Genomic DNA, 23,723 nt, shown 5'->3' on the forward strand with positions numbered 1-23,723 from the left:
ATAGATGACCGTCGTCGTGTGTTAGCCGACGCAACCCGCCTTACCGGTGTTGTAGAGCTTGCCGGCCGTTGCCGATTTTGTAGCGAAGACAACTGCAAAACCGGCGTCTGTTGCAAGCTTGCCCGAACGGAGCGGGCGAAGGAGGCACGCTGCCATCGAGGCGCCATCGGGCCCGCATCCGCCGTCGTCCATGGCTTCCACCTCCTCGAGGTGTTGCAGCAGCAACAATCCCCGCAAAATGATTTGTGTTTCAACAATTTGTACTCCCTCCGTCCCAATGTCAAAAATGCTCTTATATTATGAAACGGAGGGAGTACAACATAATCTTTGTTGCAAAAAACCGGCTGCAACATGATCTTTGTTGCAAATTTTTTTGCAACATCACCTCTGTTTGCAAAGGTTTCTGCAACACGACCTATACTATAAATATTTCTATAACACCGCTCTTGTTGCAAGTGAGGTTGCACACGTGGATGGGTAGATCGGACCCCCCGCGTTCATCCAACGGTCAGCCGGGCGACGGACGTTTTCTAGTACTTATCTGCCGACCGACACGTAGGGCCGTCCTTCTTTTTTCGACTTCATTATTATCCAGGCCTATCGCTTGTGAATCATCTGTCACCACACGCTGGCTAGCGGGCCCCAGACGTCGGCGTCTCGCTGCCCGTGTCGCATCTCCAACCCCGCACGACCCATCTCTCCATGCTCCTCCGCCTCCTCTCGTCCGCCTCTCGCGCCATCGCAGCAAAACCTCACCCACCCCAAACCCTAGCCGCTGCTGCAGTTGGCGCCACCTCAACCACCCGGAAGCTCGCAGCCATGGCGGGTAACCGGGAGGCGTTCCGCGTGGCGGTGGGGAACACGCTCGAGCGGCGCCTCTTCTACGTGCCGTCCTTCAAGATCTACGGAGGCGTCGCGGGGCTCTATGACTACGGGCCGCCAGGGTGCGCCGTCAAGGCAAACGTCCTCGCCTTCTGGCGCCAGGTTGCCTGACATGCCTCTTTTCTACTACTACTTCGCGAGCTTGTAGAGTCCTAGTTCGATGAGATTCTTGACTGGGGGCGAGTCCTCGTGGGTTTCGAGGGGAATGTGGCCCTTTTCGCCTTTTTGGTTATGAATTGTGGCGAGTGTGACTGCAATTGGTGCTACTGATACTGGGTGATCAGTTTTGGTCTCGACTCGCAAACAGTGTGTCCGGTGTAACTCAGTGAAGTGACGTGCCGTGTTTGTTTTGCTGTATTACTTGTGGTGTCATGTAGCATGTGCCCGTTGCTGAAATTGGCTAGCTTCCAATCAAGAAATGTGGCCACTTGACACTTTAGAGCTAAATTTTCCTCCTGTAATGTAAATTGGAGCGATCGTCTTTCTAGTTAAATCAGTTTGTTGATCAGCAGCAAACTAGCCTGGTTTCCTCAACTTGTAAACTTTAGCTTTGTGAATATAGGAGATTAGGAGGAACTGATCACCTTATACTGAACTTGCTGCCTTAAATTGTACTACTTCCGAGCCATACTGTAGGTCTCCAAGGTGACACCTTAACCATCAATTTATATGAAAGTATACCGTGTTCAGTAAAAACTTAAGTATACATTATTAAGCTATATTTCATGGTATATCTAGTAATATCAACTTAGTCGTAGGGACGTTGGTTCTTTTTGTATGCTGATGGTGAAACCTAATACTATTTGACTAGCAGAAATTCTAGAATGATCCACACTTTGACTCAGAGGGCCTAGAAAGTTGCAAATGTTGCTAGCTAATTTTCTACCCCTCTTAGTTACAGAAGGAATAGCAACTTGGGCGCTCTGGTCAATGAGTCCACTTGCGCCGCTGAACCACTGACTGCTAGTCAGTTCATTCTGCCCCACACCGGAATCGATGGGAAGTCTCTTTGGGCCTATGGCGATAAATAAGAAAGAGAATGGGTGCATGGAAAGCAAAATGATGGTAGACGTTCATTTTGTTGGCTTCCTCAGTATGCAACCCACACTCCTACAACTAGTACACTTGGAGTCAACCAACTCAGACACTCGTACCACATTTGCACAAATGCTGAGTACACTAGTGATCTAGTTTGACCTGTGTGTGTGTGTGGGGGGGGGGGGGGGGGTTCCTCTTTCCTTGCTCCTTATTCATCCATTTCTACATTTCATCCCCTCTCTTCCCTCTGCCCACTTCCCTTGCAGTGTCTCTTTTCTGTATATCTCAAATGCTGGCTGGGCGCCTGCTTAGGGCCTAGTGACAGCTGGTTTACTGCTATGAAACTTGACGAGGATAACTGTACTACTACCTCCTAAGTTGATTTTGTTGATGCCCTGGAAAAAACAACCTATTTCAGTAACAAATAATTAGAACCGCAATATTCATTAATGTTAGTGACAGACAAAAGTCACAATTCAGTGTTATTGAGATGTGCACTCAACATTGCCCCTATGATAATAACAAGATGAGAAACGTTCCAGTTCCATGCATGCAAATCTCAATGTATACATAAGGTATCATTCTAGTAATCTTCAGCGTGGTATTATTCGATATTTTTCTTATGTACATTCTGAGAACACGGTATTCATATTTTATGCATAGATAACCAACTTACCATCTACTTGTGTTTTTCTCCTCCTTAGCATTTTGTGTTGGAGGAAGGGATGCTTGAGGTAGACTGTCCATGTGTGACACCAGAAGTTGTCTTGAAGGCCTCTGGCCATGTCGAAAAGTTTACGGACTTGATGGTTAAAGATGAAAAGACAGGCAGCTGTTATCGTGCTGATCACTTACTCAAGGATTTCTGTAAGGAGAAGCTCGAGAATGACAATACATTGTCACCAGAGAAGGTAGAAGAATTAAACCATATTCTTGCTGTCTTGGATGATCTGTCAGCAGAACAATTAGGCGCTAAGATTAAGGAGTATGGGATTGTTGCTCCTGACACAAAGAATCTATTGTCAGATCCATACCCCTTTAATCTCATGTTTCAGACTTCCATTGGACCGTCAGGTTTGAGTGCAGGGTGAGATTGAAAACAGCTCAGTATGTTCTCCTTTGTTCAATATAGTTTTAGCTCATGTGCTACATCTGTTTTTCAGGTATATGAGGCCAGAGACAGCACAGGGTATCTTTGTGAACTTCAAAGACTTGTATTACTACAATGGCAACAAACTACCCTTCGCTGCAGCCCAAATCGGCCAGGCTTTCCGCAATGAGGCATGACTTTCTTAACTACTTAATCTTCTGTTGGGATCTTTACTTTTATTATCAATTTTTCTTGGGTTTAGATCCTCGACACATTGACGCCTTTACAAGGGTTTGTATTGATTACTTATTAACATATTTGCCGGTTTTTAATTTGCAATCTACCATGTGATGTGAAACATATGAAAAACTCTTTTTGATGGCATCGTTCATGTTTGGTACATAAAACAGTTTGTTTGTCAGGTATTCGGATTCAACATACGAGGAGCTCTTTTGTTTTTTGCCACTGGTTCAAGCTATCTTCTCCTTTCCACCATCAGCAAAATGTACTTATTTCTTTTGCTGCTGTTCCTTCCACACCCTGTTCTCTTTTGCTGTCCTGTCTGGGATTATTTTTTCCAAAGAAACCTTATGCTCTTACGAGACTGACAATGATCTTTTGGGGCCAAAACTAGCAGTGAGACAGTCAAAGCTAGTTAACCTGATGGAAATGACAAAAGAAGTTGTATTTTAACGAGGGTTATATGAATAATGTAACTCAATGGTAAAAATGTTTTTACCAAAGACTTATTATCCAGTTACTGTTGAGATGAACTGGAATGGTTATGGTGCAAACCGGTGCAATAACTACTAATAACTGTAGGGCATTGCTTAATAACCTCTGTGGTCTAAGACGAATTTATTTCACTAGATATCTCCCCGTCAAGGCCTTCTAAGAGTCCGTGAATTTACGTTGGCGGAGATTGAGCACTTTGTGGACCCAGAGGACAAGTCTCATCCAAAGTTTAGTGATGTTTCTGATCTAGAGTTCCTGATGTTTCCGAGAGAAGATCAACTGACAGGAAGATCTGCCACTAGACTTAGGCTCGGTGAAGCTGTTTCTGAGGTACTATATTTGAGTATTGTCTAATTCCGCTAATTTTGATGCATGTCTAAGTAACGCTTGCTGCAACCGGCAGGGAACTGTGAACAATGAGACCCTTGGCTTCTTTATTGGAAGGGTCTATCTCTTCTTGACGCAGCTTGGGATTGACAAAGACCGTCTACGGTTCCGGCAGCATCTGCCAAATGAAATGGCTCACTATGCTGCTGATTGTTGGGATGCAGAGATCGAATGCTCTTATGGGTGGATCGAGTGTGTTGGAATTGCTGATAGGTCAGCGTATGACTTGCGTGCCCACTCGGTATGTATCATCATTCGGTAGAACTGCGAATACAATGTTTTCTGTACTATACAACTGCGAAAGCTATCCGTCGGTATCAAACTCGAGAGCTGGATATTTCTTGTTGGAAAACCACTTGTACGAAATCGCAACCCTTTACCATTTCTTTTAGGTTAATGAGTTACTTTATGGAAAATTAGAATTATATTGTCAAACATGTTTTGTTAGCTCAACTACTCTCCCATTAGAATTTTTGAAAGTATTCGTCCCTTTTATTAAGAGATAAGTGCATTTTTCATCCACTAACTGTCGCCTCTTCGGCATTCCTTTGTTCTATAGTTCTAGACCAAAAAATAGTGGAGTGCTGACGTATTCCTGTATGAAGTGTATTTTGTACATAACTATCCTAATAGAACTAATCCTATTCTACTCTCTACATTGAGCAGGATAAAAGTGGTGTTCCACTCGAAGCTCATGAAAAATTCGCAGAACCCAGAGAAGTGGAGGTGAGGCTTACTTATGATACAAGTTTCTCATTGTACACTGAATAATTGAACTATTACTACTGAAAATTTTGCAGTTCTGATGCTTTGGTGAGTTTCTCTAATTATCTGCTTCGCTAATGATAAGTTTCTTCTTGGCACATTCAGAAGTTAGTTATAACCCCATCAAAGAAGGAGCTTGGTCTTGCGTTCAAAGGGAGCCAGAAGATGGTTCTCGAAGCATTGGAAGTAAGTTTTGTCTCACACATTGACTTGTCATATCTTATTGCTGTTGTGTTGATCAACAGTTAACTTTCTCCGCCGACAGGCCATGGGTGAAACTGAAGCTCTGGGTATGAAAGCAGCTTTAGAGTCTAAAGGGGATGTTGAGTTTAAGGTCTGTACCCTTGGGAAGGATGTTACCATAAAGAGAAATATGGTTTCAATTAACATGGAGAAGAAAAAGGAACATCAAAGGAAGTTCACTCCTTCTGTCATAGAGCCATCATTTGGCATAGGGAGAATTATTTATTGCTTGTTCGAACATTGCTTCTATCAAAGGACTGGCAAGACAGATGATGAGCAGTTGAATGTGTTTCGTTTTCCCCCTCTTGTTGCTCCAATTAAGTGTACTGTGTTTCCACTGGTCAAGGTCGAGAAATTTGATGTTGTTGCCAAGAAAATTTCAAAAGCTTTGACAACAGCAGGGATTTCTCACATTATCGATATCACAGGTACCACTGAACTTATAGAAAACCATCGCGTTTATTTCTATTCTAGCCATATGAAGCGTTGCAATTTGCCTATCATGATTGGTTCTCCATTTACACCTAAATTTTGCTTTTGATCTTTGTTTCACCTGACTGATATTTTCTCCTTCCAGAGTGAGATGGATGAGAACTAGTTCTTGATATTTTGTCGATTGACTGTAAACTGCTTGTGATCGCGTGTAGGTCCAAATTTTCCACTAGGCATTCTTTGGTAAAATAGGTTAAATATCAAAACATTTAGTTTAAATGTCGATATTTAATCCGCATGAGATATCATCTCTTAAACTTCTGTCCAGTTTGCTACCTTGGTGAGCTTTGATATTTGTTGCACTATTTCAGTGGATTATTTTATTGGAACCTGTTTTCTGTTTTCTTTTCAACATGTTTGGATTGAATGTATCATGGAACAGAATTCGTTCTTCAAAATAGGCTATTATGTCAATTTCCATACTAGACTATTTTTTTAGGACCCGGATATCCAGCAAACGTCAGATTTTTAGGCATGGCAAATCGAACATTTTTCATGGCAATTTGTGTTCGTCGAGGATGGCAAGTTTAGTTGGCGAGCATTGCAAATTTGCCAGGAGGGGAATGTCTTGTACATTTGGCAAGTAATTTGTGCCTCTGTGCTACTTGTTGCAGGCACTTCGATTGGTAAGCGGTATGCACGGACAGACGAAATCGGCGTCCCCCTGGCGATCACAGTCGACTCAACTACAAGTGTGACTGTCCGTGACCGGGACAGCAAGGATCAGATCCGTGTTGAGGTCGACGAGGTGGCTTTGGTTGTGAAGGAAGTGACCGATGGGCAGAGCACCTGGGCAGACATCATGTGGAGATACCCAGCACATACCGCCTTGGCCACCGATGAGGAAGAAGCTTCAGAAACCTGAAGGGTACAGTCGAAGAGTCTTCCATTGGTTGAATGATGGCTTCCTGAGTTTCAGATGTGTGTCCTGTTAACAGAAATGCTAATAGAGGCGTTGCCCTGTAATCCTAGTCCTGTTTTCCCTAAACGTATGGTTTTCATCCGTTACCTGTCGATATTTACTGTATCTACATGCTCATCTCGTGTGATTAAAAGGAAGAGACGTGTGCATAATTTTCTTTTGGTCGGATTGATATTGTTCAGATTTGTCATGTGAGTCATCTTGATCCCACAATAGAAGTATTCCTAGGTATTCTTTTTCGAGTTAATACCACAATTAATACATAAAATTGTCCTGGTGGGAACAGTCATAGAAGAACTGACCCTCACTAAAGTGGCCGCTTGACTATATTGTTGTAACATTTTCATACTACAAAACAGTTTGAATCACGTTGCGTGGTGTGCCACATCGACAATGTAGGGCTGCAGCCACAATTATGCAGAAAACCCCTTGTGTTGCACTAAAATTTCCTTGTAGGTCCTCAATATTGTGACCAGAATGGGAAAATTAGAAAAATGCCCCCTACCACAAACCGGTACCAAACCCAGGAGCCCTTCATGGCCTCATGTCTTCGAGGCGACCCCGGGCGACCCTATTGTGGACCTCGACGCGGACGATCGAGGGCGGCATGGCGCCTTGGCTTCGGGAACCACCAGAGTTTCCTCCCGAGTGTGGTACATACCCAACCCATGACCGCATTGGGTTGGTTAGGTTTTGAGCCGTTGATGATCAGTCCAGTTCTTGACGATTTTGACTGATATTTAGGTGGTTGTTGTGTGTATATGTAGTACTAGTCATGAGGAAGTGGTAGTAGATACTGGCTTGGAGGATTGAGGCTAGGATTATGTGATGCTTTGAGTTGATTTTGGGGAAAAAGTAGACGCTTTAGAAGAGGGAATTTTGGGGCACAAGAGGGTAGTTTTGAATGCATCCATGCAGGTGATGTTTTGATGGGATTTAAGGGGAAAAGTTATTGTGTGCAGATTCTGCGGGTACATTTCTGTGATGTTGTGTGTTGCGGATGCAAGTTCGGAGAATGGGCTAACATTTATTCAGTTGTATGCATATTGGTACTACGCGGATTATGATTTTACCTACTGTAATATGAGAAAAGAATGGATTTTAGCTACTGTAATATGAGAAAAGAATGGATTTTAGCTGCTGTAATATGAGAAAAGAGTGCATTAGGTGATGTTCAGTGCATATTCAGTTTAATGCTCTTGTTGTGCATACGGTCGATACATCTCAGTTATGAGATGTGCGGTTCATATCCTAACTGGATTTTGATTTATATATTTGTTGAATACATTGTGAGTTCCAATAATTTGCAGCTCATATTTTGAATAGTATGTTATATGTTGTAGTGGTTTACAGTAGATGTTGCAGTACATTGTGACTTCAAATGTTCATTAGTTAAATTGGCATTTGTTGTAGTGATCTACAATACATGTTGCACTCAGAAGAAGTTCTTCTATGAACTAAGAAGTGCATCTTCCAATTTGTGGAGTGACTAATGGAGAAGAAAGGCAGTTGTTGAGCACAATGGATTTTTCATAAAACGAGGTGCGAGCAGATCATATCTTGGCTGCACACATGATATGTTTGACTACTGTCATGCAGAGACATGGTCAATGGGGATGGTCAAGTGCTTCTTGTTTAGGATAGAATATGACCCTACAGATCCCTTAATCAAGGTGTAATGGTGCTAGGTAGGGAGGACATAGTTGATGGTCCAGTTTGTGTGGACAATGTTGAAGCAATAACTGCAATGGTGAGTGCAAGTAGAGAAGCCAAGACATAGGATGTACTAGATGAGAAGAACAAGATCATGACATTGTATGATGATTTTATACTAAATGGATGCCCACCACTTCCAAGGGTTATGACACCTAGAAAAATGCCAAGGACTTGTTAGTCTGGAGAGGGAACTTTTTGGTGGCAATGTTGCAAATGCAAATGAGACAGAAGAAGCAGGGGAGGCACATGATGCACAAGTAACCAGAGGAGGAGGAGAATCAGAGGGAACATGGGAAGGAAAAGATGAGATTGAAAATGACTCTGATTTCTATGAGAGTAACTATGATTATGAACATAGAGATGATGACCTGTTTGCTCAGAATGTGGATGCAACATTGAATGACAACAATGAATAGGAGGAAGAGATTTTTGAGGAAGATGATCCCTCGGATGATGATGACTTAAACCTTTCCAAAGAAGAGCTTGAGAAGTTATGGTACAGACTAAGGGTATTTAATTCAAAGATGGCTAGCAACAACCCATAATATTTGGAGAACTGAGAGAGAGTTGCATACACAGTGAAAAATAAGATTTACAAACTTAGAAATGAGGCAGATAAATTGAAAGTTGCATGTCAAGTAGATTGTCCTTGGAAGTCCAAACTTCAAAAGACAACATAACTAGAAACATTGGTATAAGAGAGTACAATGGAGAACACACTTTTCATAAAACATGGGACTCCAAGTGCTTGATAGTTAAGTGTCTAGCAGAAATATTCCTAGAAGAATTCAAAGATAATAAGAGCATGGATTCGGGAACATTTTTAAGGAAAGTTCAGAAGCAGTTCAAACTTCATCCTGTATGAATGAAACTAGCTAGGATAGGAGGGAAACACTTATGATCATACATGGAGATGAGGCAGCATGATATGATATGCTATGGGATTATGGACAAGAATTGAGGAGAAGCAATCCAAGGAGCAAACTCATTGTTTGCGCAAGCAAGGTCAAGGAAAAGGATGGCCTAATTCCCTAGGATCACTTGTTATCATTATATTGGCCCTATGATACTTGCAAGAGATGTTTTTCTTTTAGTGGATGTAGGACAATTATTTTTATTGATGGTTGTCACCCGAAGAGCAAGTATAAAGATGTGTTTCTTACTGGGATAGACCCAAATGATTGCATCTTCCCAATTGCAATTTGGTATGGTAGAGGTTGAGTCCACATTTTCTCAGGAGTGGTTTCTCACTACTCTCAAGAATGACTTGAACATCATTAACACATCACCATTTACAAACATGAGTGGTAAGTAAAAGGTGTCTGCCACTTGTGTTTAGCTCATTACATTGATCTTTTGTGCAGTAATTCATGCATCCTCATTGTTAACAATTGTTTCACTAAAACTTGCAAGGTTTAATCAAAGCTATTGAGAGAATCTGGTTAGCGCAGAACACATATTTTGTGTCAGACACCTATATCAAAACTTCCACCAAAAGTTCAAAGGTGAGACATCGAGTGAGAGAGTTCATAAAACCCAGCATTGACATGGGAAATTTGACACGAGCCTTACAAGAATCAACATCCATGTAGCGCACCTCGCCGATGATCTTCTTCTATGGCTCACCATACATCGTCCTATCAGTGTCCTCGAGGTCACATCCAAGGAGCAGGCAAGGCTGGCTTGACAATGATGCTATGATGTCCTGCATGCTTCTTCCCGCCCAACGGGGTGGAGCCCTTCATGACATAGCAGTGCTGCCAACGGGGAGGGTTGATGACAGTGAAGGTTATCAGTGGGCTATAGATTTTGACATGGGAGGAAATGGGAAATTGATGTCGCAACTAGGGATTTGGTTGGGCAGCTAGGGACCATGTAACATAAATATGGAAGACCATGGGGGTTTTCTACAAAAATACCAGCCGACGGGTGCATACCACCATTTGACATGGCGTGCCAAATGTCGCATCTAGAGCAATTGGTATGAAACTAAACCTACATTATAGTCAAGGGGGCACTTTAGTGGGGTTTTTAAGTTCTTGTATGACTCCATTCCCATGAGTATAAGTTCATATACTAACTGTGGTATTAACTCTTACATTTTAGAACATTCTTAAATATTCTTTCTTGCATCGCAGAGCCAAAGTTGTCAGAAGACATAATTGTATTAGATATAATCGAATAAAGTATGTAAGATGATAAAAACAACAAAGATCCCTTATTGGTATGTCCATTTTGCATCATGTTTTCCTACTGTTATTTATAGTGTTTTTGGTTAATATTTCACCTTTATGTTGCAATTCTAATGCCTTTTCTCTCTTAATATGCAAGATCTACATGACAAGGGAAACTGTCGGCAACTGGAATTCTGGACCCAAAAGAGCTACAATAGAGATGGCTATTCTTCGCAGCTCCAAATGACCTGGAATTTCATGGACAAATATTTTGGAATATATAAAAATAGTGGAAGAAGGAAGTATTGGAGGGGAGAAACCATGGGCCCATAAGGCAACAAGGCGCGTCCTGATGTCTTGTGGGGTCCATAGAGGCCCTCCGGTGCCCTCCTTCTGCTATATGAGGCCATTTGCCCTAGAAAAAAAGAACACTTTTGAGAAGAAGCATCGCCGTCTCGATGCGGAACTTGGGCAGGAGTACTTTTGCTCTTTGGCGGAGCAATTCTGTCGGGGATACTTCCCTTCGGGAGGGGAAATCAAAGCCATCATCATCACCAATGATCCTCTCATCATGGGAGGACTCATATCCATCAACATCTTCACCAACACGATCTCATCTCAAACCCTAGTTCATCTCTTATATACAATGTTTTTCCCAAAATCTCATATTGGTACATATGGGTTGCTAGTAGTGTTGATTACATCTTGTAGTTGATGCTAGTTGGTTTAATTGGTGGAAGAGCATATGTTCAGATCCTTAATCATATATTATACTCCTCTGATCTTGAACATGAATATGATTTGTGGGTAGTTTTTTTTGTTCCTAAGGACATGGGAGAAGTCTTGTTATAAGTAATTATGTGAAGTTGGCGTTCATTCAATATTTTGATGATATGTATGTTGTTCTTCCTCTAGTGGTGCCATGTGAATGTCGACTACATTATACTTCACCATGTTTGGGTCTAGGGGAAGGCATTAGGGAGTAGTAAGTAGACGATGGGCTGCGAGAGTGATAGAAGCTTAAACCCTAATTTATGCGCTATTCCGTAAGGGACTGATTTGGATCCACATTTTTCATGCTATGGTTAGATTTATCTTAATTCTTCTTTTGTAGTTGCAGATGCTTACGAGAGAGGGTAATCATAAGTGAATTGCTTGTTCAAGTAAGAACAACACGTAGCATGGTCCACACTCATATCAAATTTTCAAAGTAGTGAACGGGAATGAACTAAACATGATAAAAGTTAACTAGACCATGTGTCCTTTTGAATGCTTTGCTCACTATAAGAAGTACTTTTGGCTTGTCCTTTGCTATAAAAAGTGAAAGTGCTAGTTATCGACTAGAGGGGGGGGGGTGAATAGGTGAATTTTTGAAAGTCTTCAAAACATGAGGTCTTTGAAGACAAACAGTTAATATGAACCTATATGATATGTAACGGAAGCTAAACTACACTGACAAGCAATAGTCAAGCAAACAATAAAGAGAAAGCATGAAGACTAACAACAGCTAGGTAGAAAGGATCAGAATGGAAGACAGTATGAAGCCAAACAGTTACAAGTCTTCACAAAGTGAAGTCAAATATATCAGGCAAGCAAGCAATGACTTCAGAAGACAAACTGAAAAGTAAGGAAGGTAAGGGATAGAACCAGTAGCTTGGTGATGACAAGGATTGGTAGACCAGTCCAGTTGCTGTGACAACTGTACGCCTGGTTAAGGAGGTCGAGATTGAACTCAGAAGACTGTGTCTTCACCTTATTCCCATTGAGCTAAGGACACCCAGTCCTCGCCCAATCACTCTGGTAAGTCTTCAAGGTAGACTTCCAAAGCTTCACAGACTCCGTTCACCGGCGATCCACAATGACTCTTGGATCCTCACAACATGACACCTAACCGGCTGGAGGATGCACAGTCCTCAAGTGTAACAAGTCTTCAGTTCACGCAGACAGAAATACTTCAATGATGCCTAACACTCTTTGGCTCTGGGTGTTTTGGGCTTTGTCCTCGCAAGGATCTCTCTCTCAAAGGCTTCAGAGGTGGGTTGCTCTCAGACGAGAAAAGCCTGTTGGAAATATGCCCTAGAGGCAATAATAAAAGCATTATTATTATATTTCCTTGTTCATGATAATTGTCTTTATTCATGCTATAATTGTGTTATCCGGAAATCGTAATACATGTGTGAATAATAGACACCAACATGTCCCTAGTGAGCCTCTAGTTGACTAGCTCGTTGATCAACAGATAGTCATGGTTTCCTGACTATGGACACTGGATGTCATTGATAACGAGATCACATCATTGGGAGAATGATGTGATGGACAAGACCCAATCCTAAACATAGCACAAGATCATATAGTTCGTTTGCTAGACTTTTCCAATGTCAAAGTATCTTTTCCTTAGACCATGAGATCGTGTAACTCCCGGATACCGTAGGAGTTCTTTGGGTATGCCAAACGTCACAACGTAACTGGGTGACTATAAAGGTAGACTACGGGTATCTCCGAAAGTGTCTGTTGGGTGACATGGATCAAGACTGGGATTTGTCACTCCGTATGACGGAGAGGTATCACTGGGCCCACTCGGTAATGCATCATCATAATGAGCTCAGAGTGACCAAGTGTCTGGTCACGGGATCATGCATTACGGTACGAGTAAAGTGACTTGTCGGTAACGAGATTGAACGAGGTATTGGGATACCGACGATCGAATCTCGGGCAAGTAACATATCGATAGACAAAGGGAATAGCGTACGAGATTGATTAAATCCTCGACATCGTGGTTCATCCGATGAGATCATCGTGGAGCATGTGGGAGCCAACATGGGTATCCAGATCCCGCTGTTGGTTATTGACCGGAGAGTCGTCTCGGTCATGTCTGCTTGTCTCCCGAACCCGTAGGGTCTACACACTTAAGGTTCGGTGACGCTAGGGTTATGAAGATATGTATATGCAGAAACCCGAATGTTGTTCGGAGTCCCGGATGAGATCCCGGACGTCACGAGGAGTTCCGGAATGGTCCGGAGGTAAAGAATTATATATAGGAAGTGCTATTTCGGGCATCGGGACAAGTTTCGGGGTTATCGGTATTGTACCGGGACCACCGGAAGGGTCCCGGGGGTCCACCGGGTGGGGCCACCTGTCCCGGGGGGCCACATGGGCTGTAGGGGGTGCGCCTTGGCCTAGATGGGCCAAGGGCACCAGCCCCTATAGGCCCATGCGCCTAGGGTTTCCACCATGGAAGAGTCCATGTGGTGGAAGGCACCCCTAGGTGCCTTGGGGGGGAGGGAAACCTCCCCTTGGCCGCCGCCCCCCCTAGTAGATCTCATATATTAGGGCCGGCGCCCCTCCTGGCACCCCTATATATAGTGGGGGGGGGGGGGAGAGGAGGGATTTCACACCAGCCCCTGGCGCCTCCACCTCCCCCCGTTACGTCTCTCCCTCGTAGTCTCGGCGAAGCCCTGTTGCTGTGACGCCCTGCATCCACCACCACGCCGTCGTGCTGCTGGATCTTCATCAACCTCTTCTCCCCCCTTGCTGGATCAAGAAGGAGGAGACGTCTCCCGTCTCGTACGTGTGTTGAACGCGGAGGTGCCGTCCGTTCGGCGCTGGTCATCGGTGATTTGGATCGCGTCGAGTACGACTACATCATCACCGTTCTTTTGAACGCTTCCGTGCGCGATCTACAAAGGTATGTAGATGCATCTAATCACTCGTTTCTAGATGAACTCCTAGATGATCTTGGTGAAACGAGGAGGAAAATTTTTGTTTTCTGCAACGTTCCCCAACAGTGGCATCATGAGCTAGGTCTATGCGTAGTTCTTCTTGCGCGAGTAGAACACAATTTGTTGTGGGCGTAGATTTGTCAACTTTCTTGCCGTTACTAGTCCTTTCTTGCTTCAGCGGTATTGTGGGATGAAGCGGCCCGGACCAACCTTACACGTACGCTTACGTGAGACCGGTTCCACCGACTAACATGCACTAGTTGCATAAGGTGGCTGGCGGGTGTCTGTCTCTCCTACTTTAGTTGGAGCGGAATCGATGAACAGGGTCCTTATGAAGGGTAAATAGAAGTTGACAAATCACGTTGTGGCTTTAACGTAGGTAAGAAAACGTTCTTGCTAGAACCCTAATTCAGCCACGTAAAACTTGCAACAACAATTAGAGGACGTCTAACTTGTTTTTGCAGCAAGTGGTTTGTGATATGATATGGCCAAAGTTGTGATGAATGATGAATGATCTATATGTGATGTATGAGATGTTCATGCTATTGTAATAGGATTCACGACTTGCATGTCGATGAGTATGACAACCGGCAGGAGCCATAGGAGTTGTCTTTATTCTTTTATATGACCTGCGTGTCATCAAGAAACGCCATGTAAATTACTTTACTTTATTGCTAAACGTGTTAGCCATAGTAGTAGAAGTAATAGTTGGCGAGCAACTTCATGGAGACACGATGATGGAGATCATGATGATGGAGATCATGGTGTCAAGCCGGTGACAAGATGATCATGGAGCCCCAAGATGGAGATCAAAGGAGCTATGTGATATTGGCCATATCATGTCACGTTTATTATTTGATTGCATGTGATGTTTATCATGTTTTGCATCTTGTTTACTTAGAACGACGGTAGTAAATAAGATGATCCCTCAAAATAATTTCAAGAAGTGTTCCCCCTAACTGTGCACCGTTGCGACAGTTCGCTGTTTCAAAACACCACGTGATGATCGGGTGTTTTATTCAGACGTTCACATACAACGGGTGTAAGACAGATTTACACATGCAAACACTTAGGTTGACTTGACGAGCCTAGCAAGTACAGACATGGCCTCGGAACACAGAAGACCGAAAGGTCGAGCATGAGTCGTATAGTAGATACGATCAACATGAAGATGTTCACCGACGTTGACTAGTCCGTCTCACATGATGATCGGACACGGTCTAGTTAAACTCGGATCATGTAATACTTAGATGACTGGAGGGATGTCTAATCTAAGTGGGAGTTCACTAATAATTTGATTAGATGAACTTAATTATCATGAACTTAGTCTAAATATTTTACAATATGTCTTGTAGATCAAATGGCCAACGTAGTCCTCAACTTCAACACGTTCCTAGAGAAAACCAAGCTGAAAGACGATGGCAGCAACTATACGGACTGGGTCCGGAACCTGAGGATCATCCTCATAGCTGCCAAGAAAGATTATGTCCTACAAGCACCGCTTGGTGACGCACCCGTTCTCCCTGCAGAACAAGATGTTATGAACGCTTGGCAGGCACGTTCCGATGACTACTCCCTCATTCAGTGCGGCATGCTTTACAGCCTAGAGCCGGGGCTCCAAAAGCGTTTTGAGAGACATGGAGCATATGAGATGTTCGAAGAGCTGAAAATGGTTTTCCAAGCTCATGCCCGGGTCGAGAGATATGAAGTCTCCGACAAATTCTTCAGCTGTAAGATGGAGGAAAACAGTTCTGTCAGTGAGCACATACTCACTATGTCTGGGTTGCATAACCGCTTGACTCAGCTGGGAGTTAATCTCCCGGATGATGCGGTCATTGACAGAATCCTCCAGTCGCTTCCACCAAGCTACAAGAGCTTTGTGATGAACTTCAATATGCAGGGGATGGAAAAGACCATTCCTGAAGTATTTGCTATGCTGAAATCAGCAGAGGTAGAAGTCAGGAAGGAACATCAAGTGTTGATGGTCAATAAAACCACTAAGTTCAAGAAAGGCAAGGGTAAAAAGAACTTCAAGAAGGACGGCAAGGAGGTTGCCGCGCCCGGCAAGCAAGCTGCCGGGAAGAAGCCAAAGAATGGACCCAAGCCCGAGACTGAGTGCTTTTATTGCAAGGGAAGCGGTCACTGGAAGCGGAACTGCCCTAAGTACTTAGCGGATAAGAAGGCCGGCAAAACAAAAGGTATATGTGATATACATGTAATTGATGTGTACCTTACTAGTGCCCGTAGTAGCTCCTGGGTATTTGATACCGGTGCAGTTGCTCACATTTGTAACTCAAAGCAGGGGCTGCGGAATAAGCGGAAACTGGCAAAGGACGAGGTGACGATGCGCGTCGGGAATGGTTCCAAGGTCAATGTGATCGCCGTCGGCACGCTACCTCTGCATCTCCCTTCGGGATTAGTTTTAAACCTTAATAATTGTTATTTAGTGCCAGCTTTGAGCATGAACATTGTATCGGGATCTCGTTTAATTCGAGATGGCTACTCTTTTAAATCTGAGAATAATGGTTGTTCCATTTTTATGAGAGATATGTTTTATGGTCATGCTCCTATGGTGAATGGTTTATTCTTTATGAATCTCGAACGTGATGCTACACATGTTCATAATGTGAGTACCAAAAGAAGTAAGGTTCATAATGATAGTCCCACATACTTGTGGCACTGCCGCCTTGGTCACATAGGTGTCAAACGCATGAAGAAGCTCCATGCTGATGGACTTTTAGAGTCACTTGATTATGAATCATTTGACACGTGCGAACCATGCCTTATGGGTAAAATGACCAAGACTCCGTTCTCAGGAACAATGGAGCGAGCAACCGACTTATTGGAAATCATACATGCTGATGTGTGCGGTCCAATGAGTGTTGAGGCTCGTGGTGGCTATCATTATGTTCTCACCCTCACAGATGATTTAAGTAGGTATGGGTATATCTACTTAATGAAACACAAGTCTGAAACCTTTGAAAAGTTCAAGGAATTTCAGAGTGAGGTTGAAAATCAACGTGACAGAAAAATCAAGTTTCTACGATCAGATCGTGGAGGAGAATACTTGAGTCACGAGTTTGGGGCACACTTAAGAAAATGTGGAATAGTTTCACAACTCACGCCGCCTGGAACACCACAGCGTAATGGTGTGTCCGAACGTCGTAATCGCACTCTATTAGATATGGTGCGATCTATGATGTCTCTTACCGATTTACCGCTATCCTTTTGGGGCTATGCTTTAGAGACTGCCGCGTTCACTTTAAATAGGGCTCCGTCGAAATCCGTTGAGACGACACCGTATGAATTATGGTTTGGGAAGAAACCTAAGCTGTCGTTTCTAAAAGTTTGGGGATGCGATGCTTATGTCAAGAAACTTCAACCTGAAAAGCTCGAACCCAAGTCGAAAAAATGCGTCTTCATAGGATACCCAAAAGAAACTATTGGGTACACCTTCTACCTCAGATCCGAAGGCAAGATCTTTGTTGCCAAGAATGGGTCCTTTCTGGAAAAAGAGTTTCTCTCGAAAGAAGTAAGTGGGAGGAAAGTAGAGCTTGATGAAGTATTACCTCTTGAACCGGAAAATGGCGCAACTCAAGAAAATGTTCCTGAGGTGCCTGCACCGACTAGAGAGGAAGTTAATGACAATGATCAAGATACTTCTGATCAAGCCCCTACTGAAATTCGAAGGTCCACAAGGACACGTTCCGCACCAGAGTGGTACGGCAACCCTGTCTTGGAAATCATGCTGTTAGACAACGGTGAACCTTCGAACTATGAAGAAGCGATGGCGGGCCCGGATTCCGACAAATGGCTAGAAGCCATGAAATCCGAGATAGGATCCATGTATGAAAACAAAGTATGGACTTTGACTGACTTGCCCGTTGAGCGGCGAGCCATAGAAAATAAATGGATCTTTAAGAGGAAGACAGACGTGGATGGTAATGTGACCATCTATAAAGCTCGGCTTGTCGCTAAGGGTTATCGACAAGTTCAAGGGGTTGACTACGATGAGACTTTCTCACCGGTAGCGAAGCTGAAGTCCGTCCGAATCATGTTAGCAATTGCCGCATTCTATGATTACGAAATATGGCAAATGGACGTCAAAACGGCATTCCTTAATGGTTTCCTTAAGGAAGAATTGTATATGATGCAGCCGGAAGGTTTTGTCGATCCTAAGAATGCTGACAAAGTGTGCAAGCTCCAACGCTCGATTTATGGGCTGGTGCAAGCATCTCGGAGTTGGAACATTCGCTTTGATGAGATGATCAAAGCGTTTGGGTTTACACAGACTTATGGAGAAGCCTGCGTTTACAAGAAAGTGAGTGGGAGCTCTGTAGCATTTCTCATATTATATGTAGATGACATACTGTTGATGGGAAATGATATAGAACTCTTGGACAGCATCAAGGCCTACTTGAATAAAAGTTTTTCAATGAAGGACCTTGGAGAAGCTGCTTATATATTAGGCATCAAAATCTATAGAGATAGATCGAGACGCCTCATAGGTCTTTCACAAAGCACATACCTTGATAAGATATTGAAGAAGTTCAATATGGATCAATCCAAGAAGGGGTTCTTGCCTGTGTTACAAGGTATGAAATTGAGCTCAGCTCAATGTCCGACCACGGCAGAAGATATAGAAGAGATGAGCGTCATCCCCTATGCCTCAGCCATAGGTTCTATTATGTATGCCATGCTGTGTACCAGACCTGATGTTAACCTTGCCGTAAGTTTGGTAGGAAGGTACCAAAGTAATCCCGGCAAGGAACACTGGACAGCGGTCAAGAATATCCTGAAGTACCTGAAAAGGACTAAGGAAATGTTTCTCGTTTATGGAGGTGACGAAGAGCTCGTCGTAAAGGGTTACGTCGACGCTAGCTTCGACACAGATCTGGATGACTCTAAGTCACAAACCGGATACGTGTATATTTTGAATGGTGGGGCAGTAAGCTGGTGTAGTTGCAAGCAAAGCGTCGTGGCGGGATCTACATGTGAAGCGGAGTACATGGCAGCCTCGGAGGCAGCACATGAAGCAATATGGGTGAAGGAGTTCATCACCGACCTAGGAGTCATACCCAATGCGTCGGGGCCAATCAAGCTCTTCTGTGACAACACTGGAGCTATTGCACTTGCCAAGGAGCCCAGGTTTCACAAGAAGACAAGGCACATCAAGCGTCGCTTCAACTCCATTCGTGAAAATGTTCAAGATGGAGACATAGAGATTTGTAAAGTACATACGGACCTGAATATAGCAGATCCGTTGACTAAACCTCTCCCTAGAGCAAAACATGATCAACACCAGAATTCCATGGGTGTTCGATTCATCACAATGTAACTAGATTATTGACTCTAGTGCAAGTGGGAGACTGTTGGAAATATGCCCTAGAGGCAATAATAAAAGCATTATTATTATATTTCCTTGTTCATGATAATTGTCTTTATTCATGCTATAATTGTGTTATCCGGAAATCGTAATACATGTGTGAATAACAGACACCAACATGTCCCTAGTGAGCCTCTAGTTGACTAGCTCGTTGATCAACAGATAGTCATGGTTTCCTGACTATGGACACTGGATGTCATTGATAACGAGATCACATCATTGGGAGAATGATGTGATGGACAAGACCCAATCCTAAACATAGCACAAGATCATATAGTTCGTTTGCTAGACTTTTCCAATGTCAAAGTATCTTTTCCTTAGACCATGAGATCGTGTAACTCCCGGATACCGTAGGAGTTCTTTGGGTATGCCAAACGTCACAACGTAACTGGGTGACTATAAAGGTAGACTACGGGTATCTCCGAAAGTGTCTGTTGGGTGACATGGATCAAGACTGGGATTTGTCACTCCGTATGACGGAGAGGTATCACTGGGCCCACTCGGTAATGCATCATCATAATGAGCTCAGAGTGACCAAGTGTCTGGTCACGGGATCATGCATTACGGTACGAGTAAAGTGACTTGTCGGTAACGAGATTGAACGAGGTATTGGGATACCGACGATCGAATCTCGGGCAAGTAACATATCGATAGACAAAGGGAATAGCGTACGGGATTGATTAAATCCTCGACATCGTGGTTCATCCGATGAGATCATCGTGGAGCATGTGGGAGCCAACATGGGTATCCAGATCCCGCTGTTGGTTATTGACCGGAGAGTCGTCTCGGTCATGTCTGCTTGTCTCCCGAACCCGTAGGGTCTACACACTTAAGGTTCGGTGACGCTAGGGTTATGAAGATATGTATATGCAGAAACCCGAATGTTGTTCGGAGTCCCGGATGAGATCCCGGACGTCACGAGGAGTTCCGGAATGGTCCGGAGGTAAAGAATTATATATAGGAAGTGCTATTTCGGGCATCGGGACAAGTTTCGGGGTTATCGGTATTGTACCGGGACCACCGGAAGGGTCCCGGGGGTCCACCGGGTGGGGCCACCTGTCCCGGGGGGCCACATGGGCTGTAGGGGGTGCGCCTTGGCCTAGATGGGCCAAGGGCACCAGCCCCTATAGGCCCATGCGCCTAGGGTTTCCACCATGGAAGAGTCCATGTGGTGGAAGGCACCCCTAGGTGCCTTGGGAGGGAGGGAAACCTCCCCTTGGCCGCCGCCCCCCCTAGTAGATGTCATCTACTAGGGCCGGCGCCCCCCTGGCACCCCTATATATAGTGGGGGGGGGGAGAGGAGGGATTTCACACCAGCCCCTGGCGCCTCCACCTCCCCCCGTTACGTCTCTCCCTCGTAGTCTCGGCGAAGCCCTGTTGCTGTGACGCCCTGCATCCACCACCACGCCGTCGTGCTGCTGGATCTTCATCAACCTCTCCTCCCCCCTTGCTGGATCAAGAAGGAGGAGACGTCTCCCGTCCCGTACGTGTGTTGAACGCGGAGGTGCCGTCCGTTCGGCGCTGGTCATCGGTGATTTGGATCACGTCGAGTACGACTACATCATCACCGTTCTTTTGAACGCTTCCGTGCGCGATCTACAAAGGTATGTAGATGCATCTAATCACTCGTTGCTAGATGAACTCCTAGATGATCTTGGTGAAACGAGTAGGAAATTTTTTGTTTTCTGCAACGTTCCCCAACAAAGCCGTGCACTGACTCTAAGCAGCCACCAATTTATGGTGTAGGGGGTGGGCTATTTATAGCCAGGAGGCAAGCTGACCTGATATGTCCAAAATGACCCTGGCTCACTAAGGAACCGACACGTGTCCAACGGCTTGATTTCAAACACACGCGGCAGCTTGGCTTGGGCTAGAAGCAAAGCTGACTCATCCAACTCTGGATAAGATTTTCTCTCACTGTGTTCGCTCGAAGACATAGGATTTTGGTTGAGTATCACTTCAGTCATCTGAGTTTGTTCACTTGGACCCCACTTAATAGTACGATGCTTCCTATGACTCAAGAGAAGAAAAGGAAACTACGAAAGAAACTATGTCTTCGCACATCATAATCTTCAAGTGAATGTTTTCATCGTCATTATCTTCAATGTGAATGTCTTCACGAACTACCGTTGACTTCAGTGTCTTCATACATTTTTAGGGGTCATCTCCGGTAGGTAAACCGAATCAATGAGGGACTACTACATGTGTTATCCTGCAGTTCTCACAAACACATTAGTCCCTCAACCATGTTTGTCGTTAATACTCCAAAACCAACTAGGGATGGCACTAGATGCACTTACAATCTCCCCCTTTTTGGCGATGATAACAAACTGGTTGAAGTTTTCAACGGGGATAAAAGTATGTGAAAGTTTAAGTACATAGGGATTGTCTTCATGGGTTAAAAGAGGCTCCCCCCGAAGATGTGCATATGAGTAGTTTTCCTTTGAACGCAAATGCACATGGCAGGTTTTGCTTTGTGGAGATCTTCTTCAACCATGAAGACAATTCATATTGCATATATGAAAGTAATGAAGATAATGATATGCATAATGAGAAATGGACGTCTGCAGAATGACTTCATGCGGGATTTATCATCGCATCATATGGTAGCAGTAAAAGTAGTAGACGCCCATCGAGTTTAAGTGTTACAACTAAAAAAATAGTTTCAAGAACGAGAGTTGTAAGAACTTAGTAAAAAGTAAGCACCCGACCCATATGGACCCACTTGAAGACTATCAACTCATATGCTTCTCCCCCTTTTGTCAATAAGGACCAAAAAGGTTTGAAGACATAGAGCATCTACTCATTCCCAGTCGGAGAATATGTTGGTGCAGCAGGGTTGATGCAGGAGTTGGGTGGTGCAGAGGGGCCTGGTGCAAGATCATGATGCAGTGAAGCCATCACTGGAGAAGTTGCATCAGGCTCTTCATTTATGACTCGAGCAACCACAGTGGGAGCCGAAGATGAATCTGAATCTTCAAGTGATGGAGTTGGACGCCAACTTGTAGATTGTGGTGGCCTGGAGTCAAATTTTAACCGTTTAGTGAAGCCATTTTCTTGGAGATCGTCTTCAGAACAGAGAAGTGTGAGGCTCTTCCAGGACCGCCGACATGCTTCATGAGCAACAAATGAGTTCTTGGTTGCCAGATTGCGAATGCGAATGACGTCAATGAGCAGACTCTACATCTGGCGCTTCGGCCAGTCATGATGCCTATCCTGCTTCTGGTGAAGTGAGGCCTTTGAGCAACCGTGCTAGCTCTTGCATCAGTGTTGGCACGATGTGTCAGGAGATGTTGTCCAACAAGGGGACCAACAAGAGCAGGAAGGATTGGGCACATGAATACCGTAAATTGGCTTTGAAATTCAACATTGTATTCATGGAGTGGCTTCTTGGCAGGTTCAAGGTAGATGGCTGAAAGTGCAAGTGGCACTTATAAGTATGTTTTCGTGTGATGACAATGTGGTTAGTCAAACTAATATCAGTCGCTAAAGTTTATCTCAGGATATTGGTTCCAAGTGCTTCCTGATGGAGAAGTGCGACCCCCCAATTCAAAAAGGTCAAAGACGTGGTCTTCCGGTGAGTCGAAGGTTTTAGTTTTTGGTTCGCTTCGAGTCGTAGGAAAGACCGCACTATTAAGAGGGGTTTGTGTGGATGAAAGTTGTGTTCGAATGTCTTTGCCGAGCCTGATACACTGGCCTACCCATTCCTACCACCTAAAATCTTAGTGTGTGTGCTCGTGGTACTCAAAAAAGCTTATAAAAGAGAGTTACTAGGTACCCCTGCGCACGGGGTATGTTGACCCCCGTGCGCACGGGCTACTGCATAAACTCTCTGAGTACCCCGTGCTCACGAGGTCTTTTGACCCCCGTGCGCACGGGGTGGTGTGAAAGTCTCTGAGTACCCCATGCGCACGGGGCTAACTTAGCCCGTGCGCATGGGGTCCAACAGGCAGAAACGGCCACCCCGGGACAAACACTATAAACCCCCCTTCTTCTTCCTCCATCCCTAACACTAATGTCTTGTTGAGCTCCACCATTGCTACACCTCATTTTGCTCAATACTCTCAATCACTCCACCCAAACTTGTTGAAACTTTGGGGATTGGGAGAGCAAGACCGGATCTACATCTTGACCAAACCAAATCACGTTCCCCACAACATTTATTCCCCATTGA

At 44.2% G+C, this 23,723-nt stretch overlaps 1 protein-coding gene across 1 annotated transcript; it reads left to right on the plus strand.

The window, feature by feature from the left end:
* The first annotated feature begins 647 nt into the window (after window positions 1-647).
* Window positions 648-6,706, plus strand: LOC123045344 (glycine--tRNA ligase, mitochondrial 1). The gene is made up of 9 exons (XM_044468361.1): window positions 648-984; window positions 2,625-3,007; window positions 3,084-3,201; window positions 3,881-4,075; window positions 4,149-4,373; window positions 4,799-4,858; window positions 5,003-5,083; window positions 5,163-5,568; window positions 6,247-6,706. Exons 1-9 carry the CDS (start codon window positions 703-705, stop codon window positions 6,495-6,497), a joined length of 2,001 nt encoding a protein of 666 aa, XP_044324296.1. The 5' UTR covers window positions 648-702; the 3' UTR covers window positions 6,498-6,706.
* Window positions 6,707-23,723: the final 17,017 nt, after the last annotated feature.

Source organism: Triticum aestivum, chromosome 2B, assembly GCF_018294505.1.
Source record: "Triticum aestivum cultivar Chinese Spring chromosome 2B, IWGSC CS RefSeq v2.1, whole genome shotgun sequence".
Classification (NCBI taxonomy): domain Eukaryota; kingdom Viridiplantae; phylum Streptophyta; class Magnoliopsida; order Poales; family Poaceae; genus Triticum; species Triticum aestivum.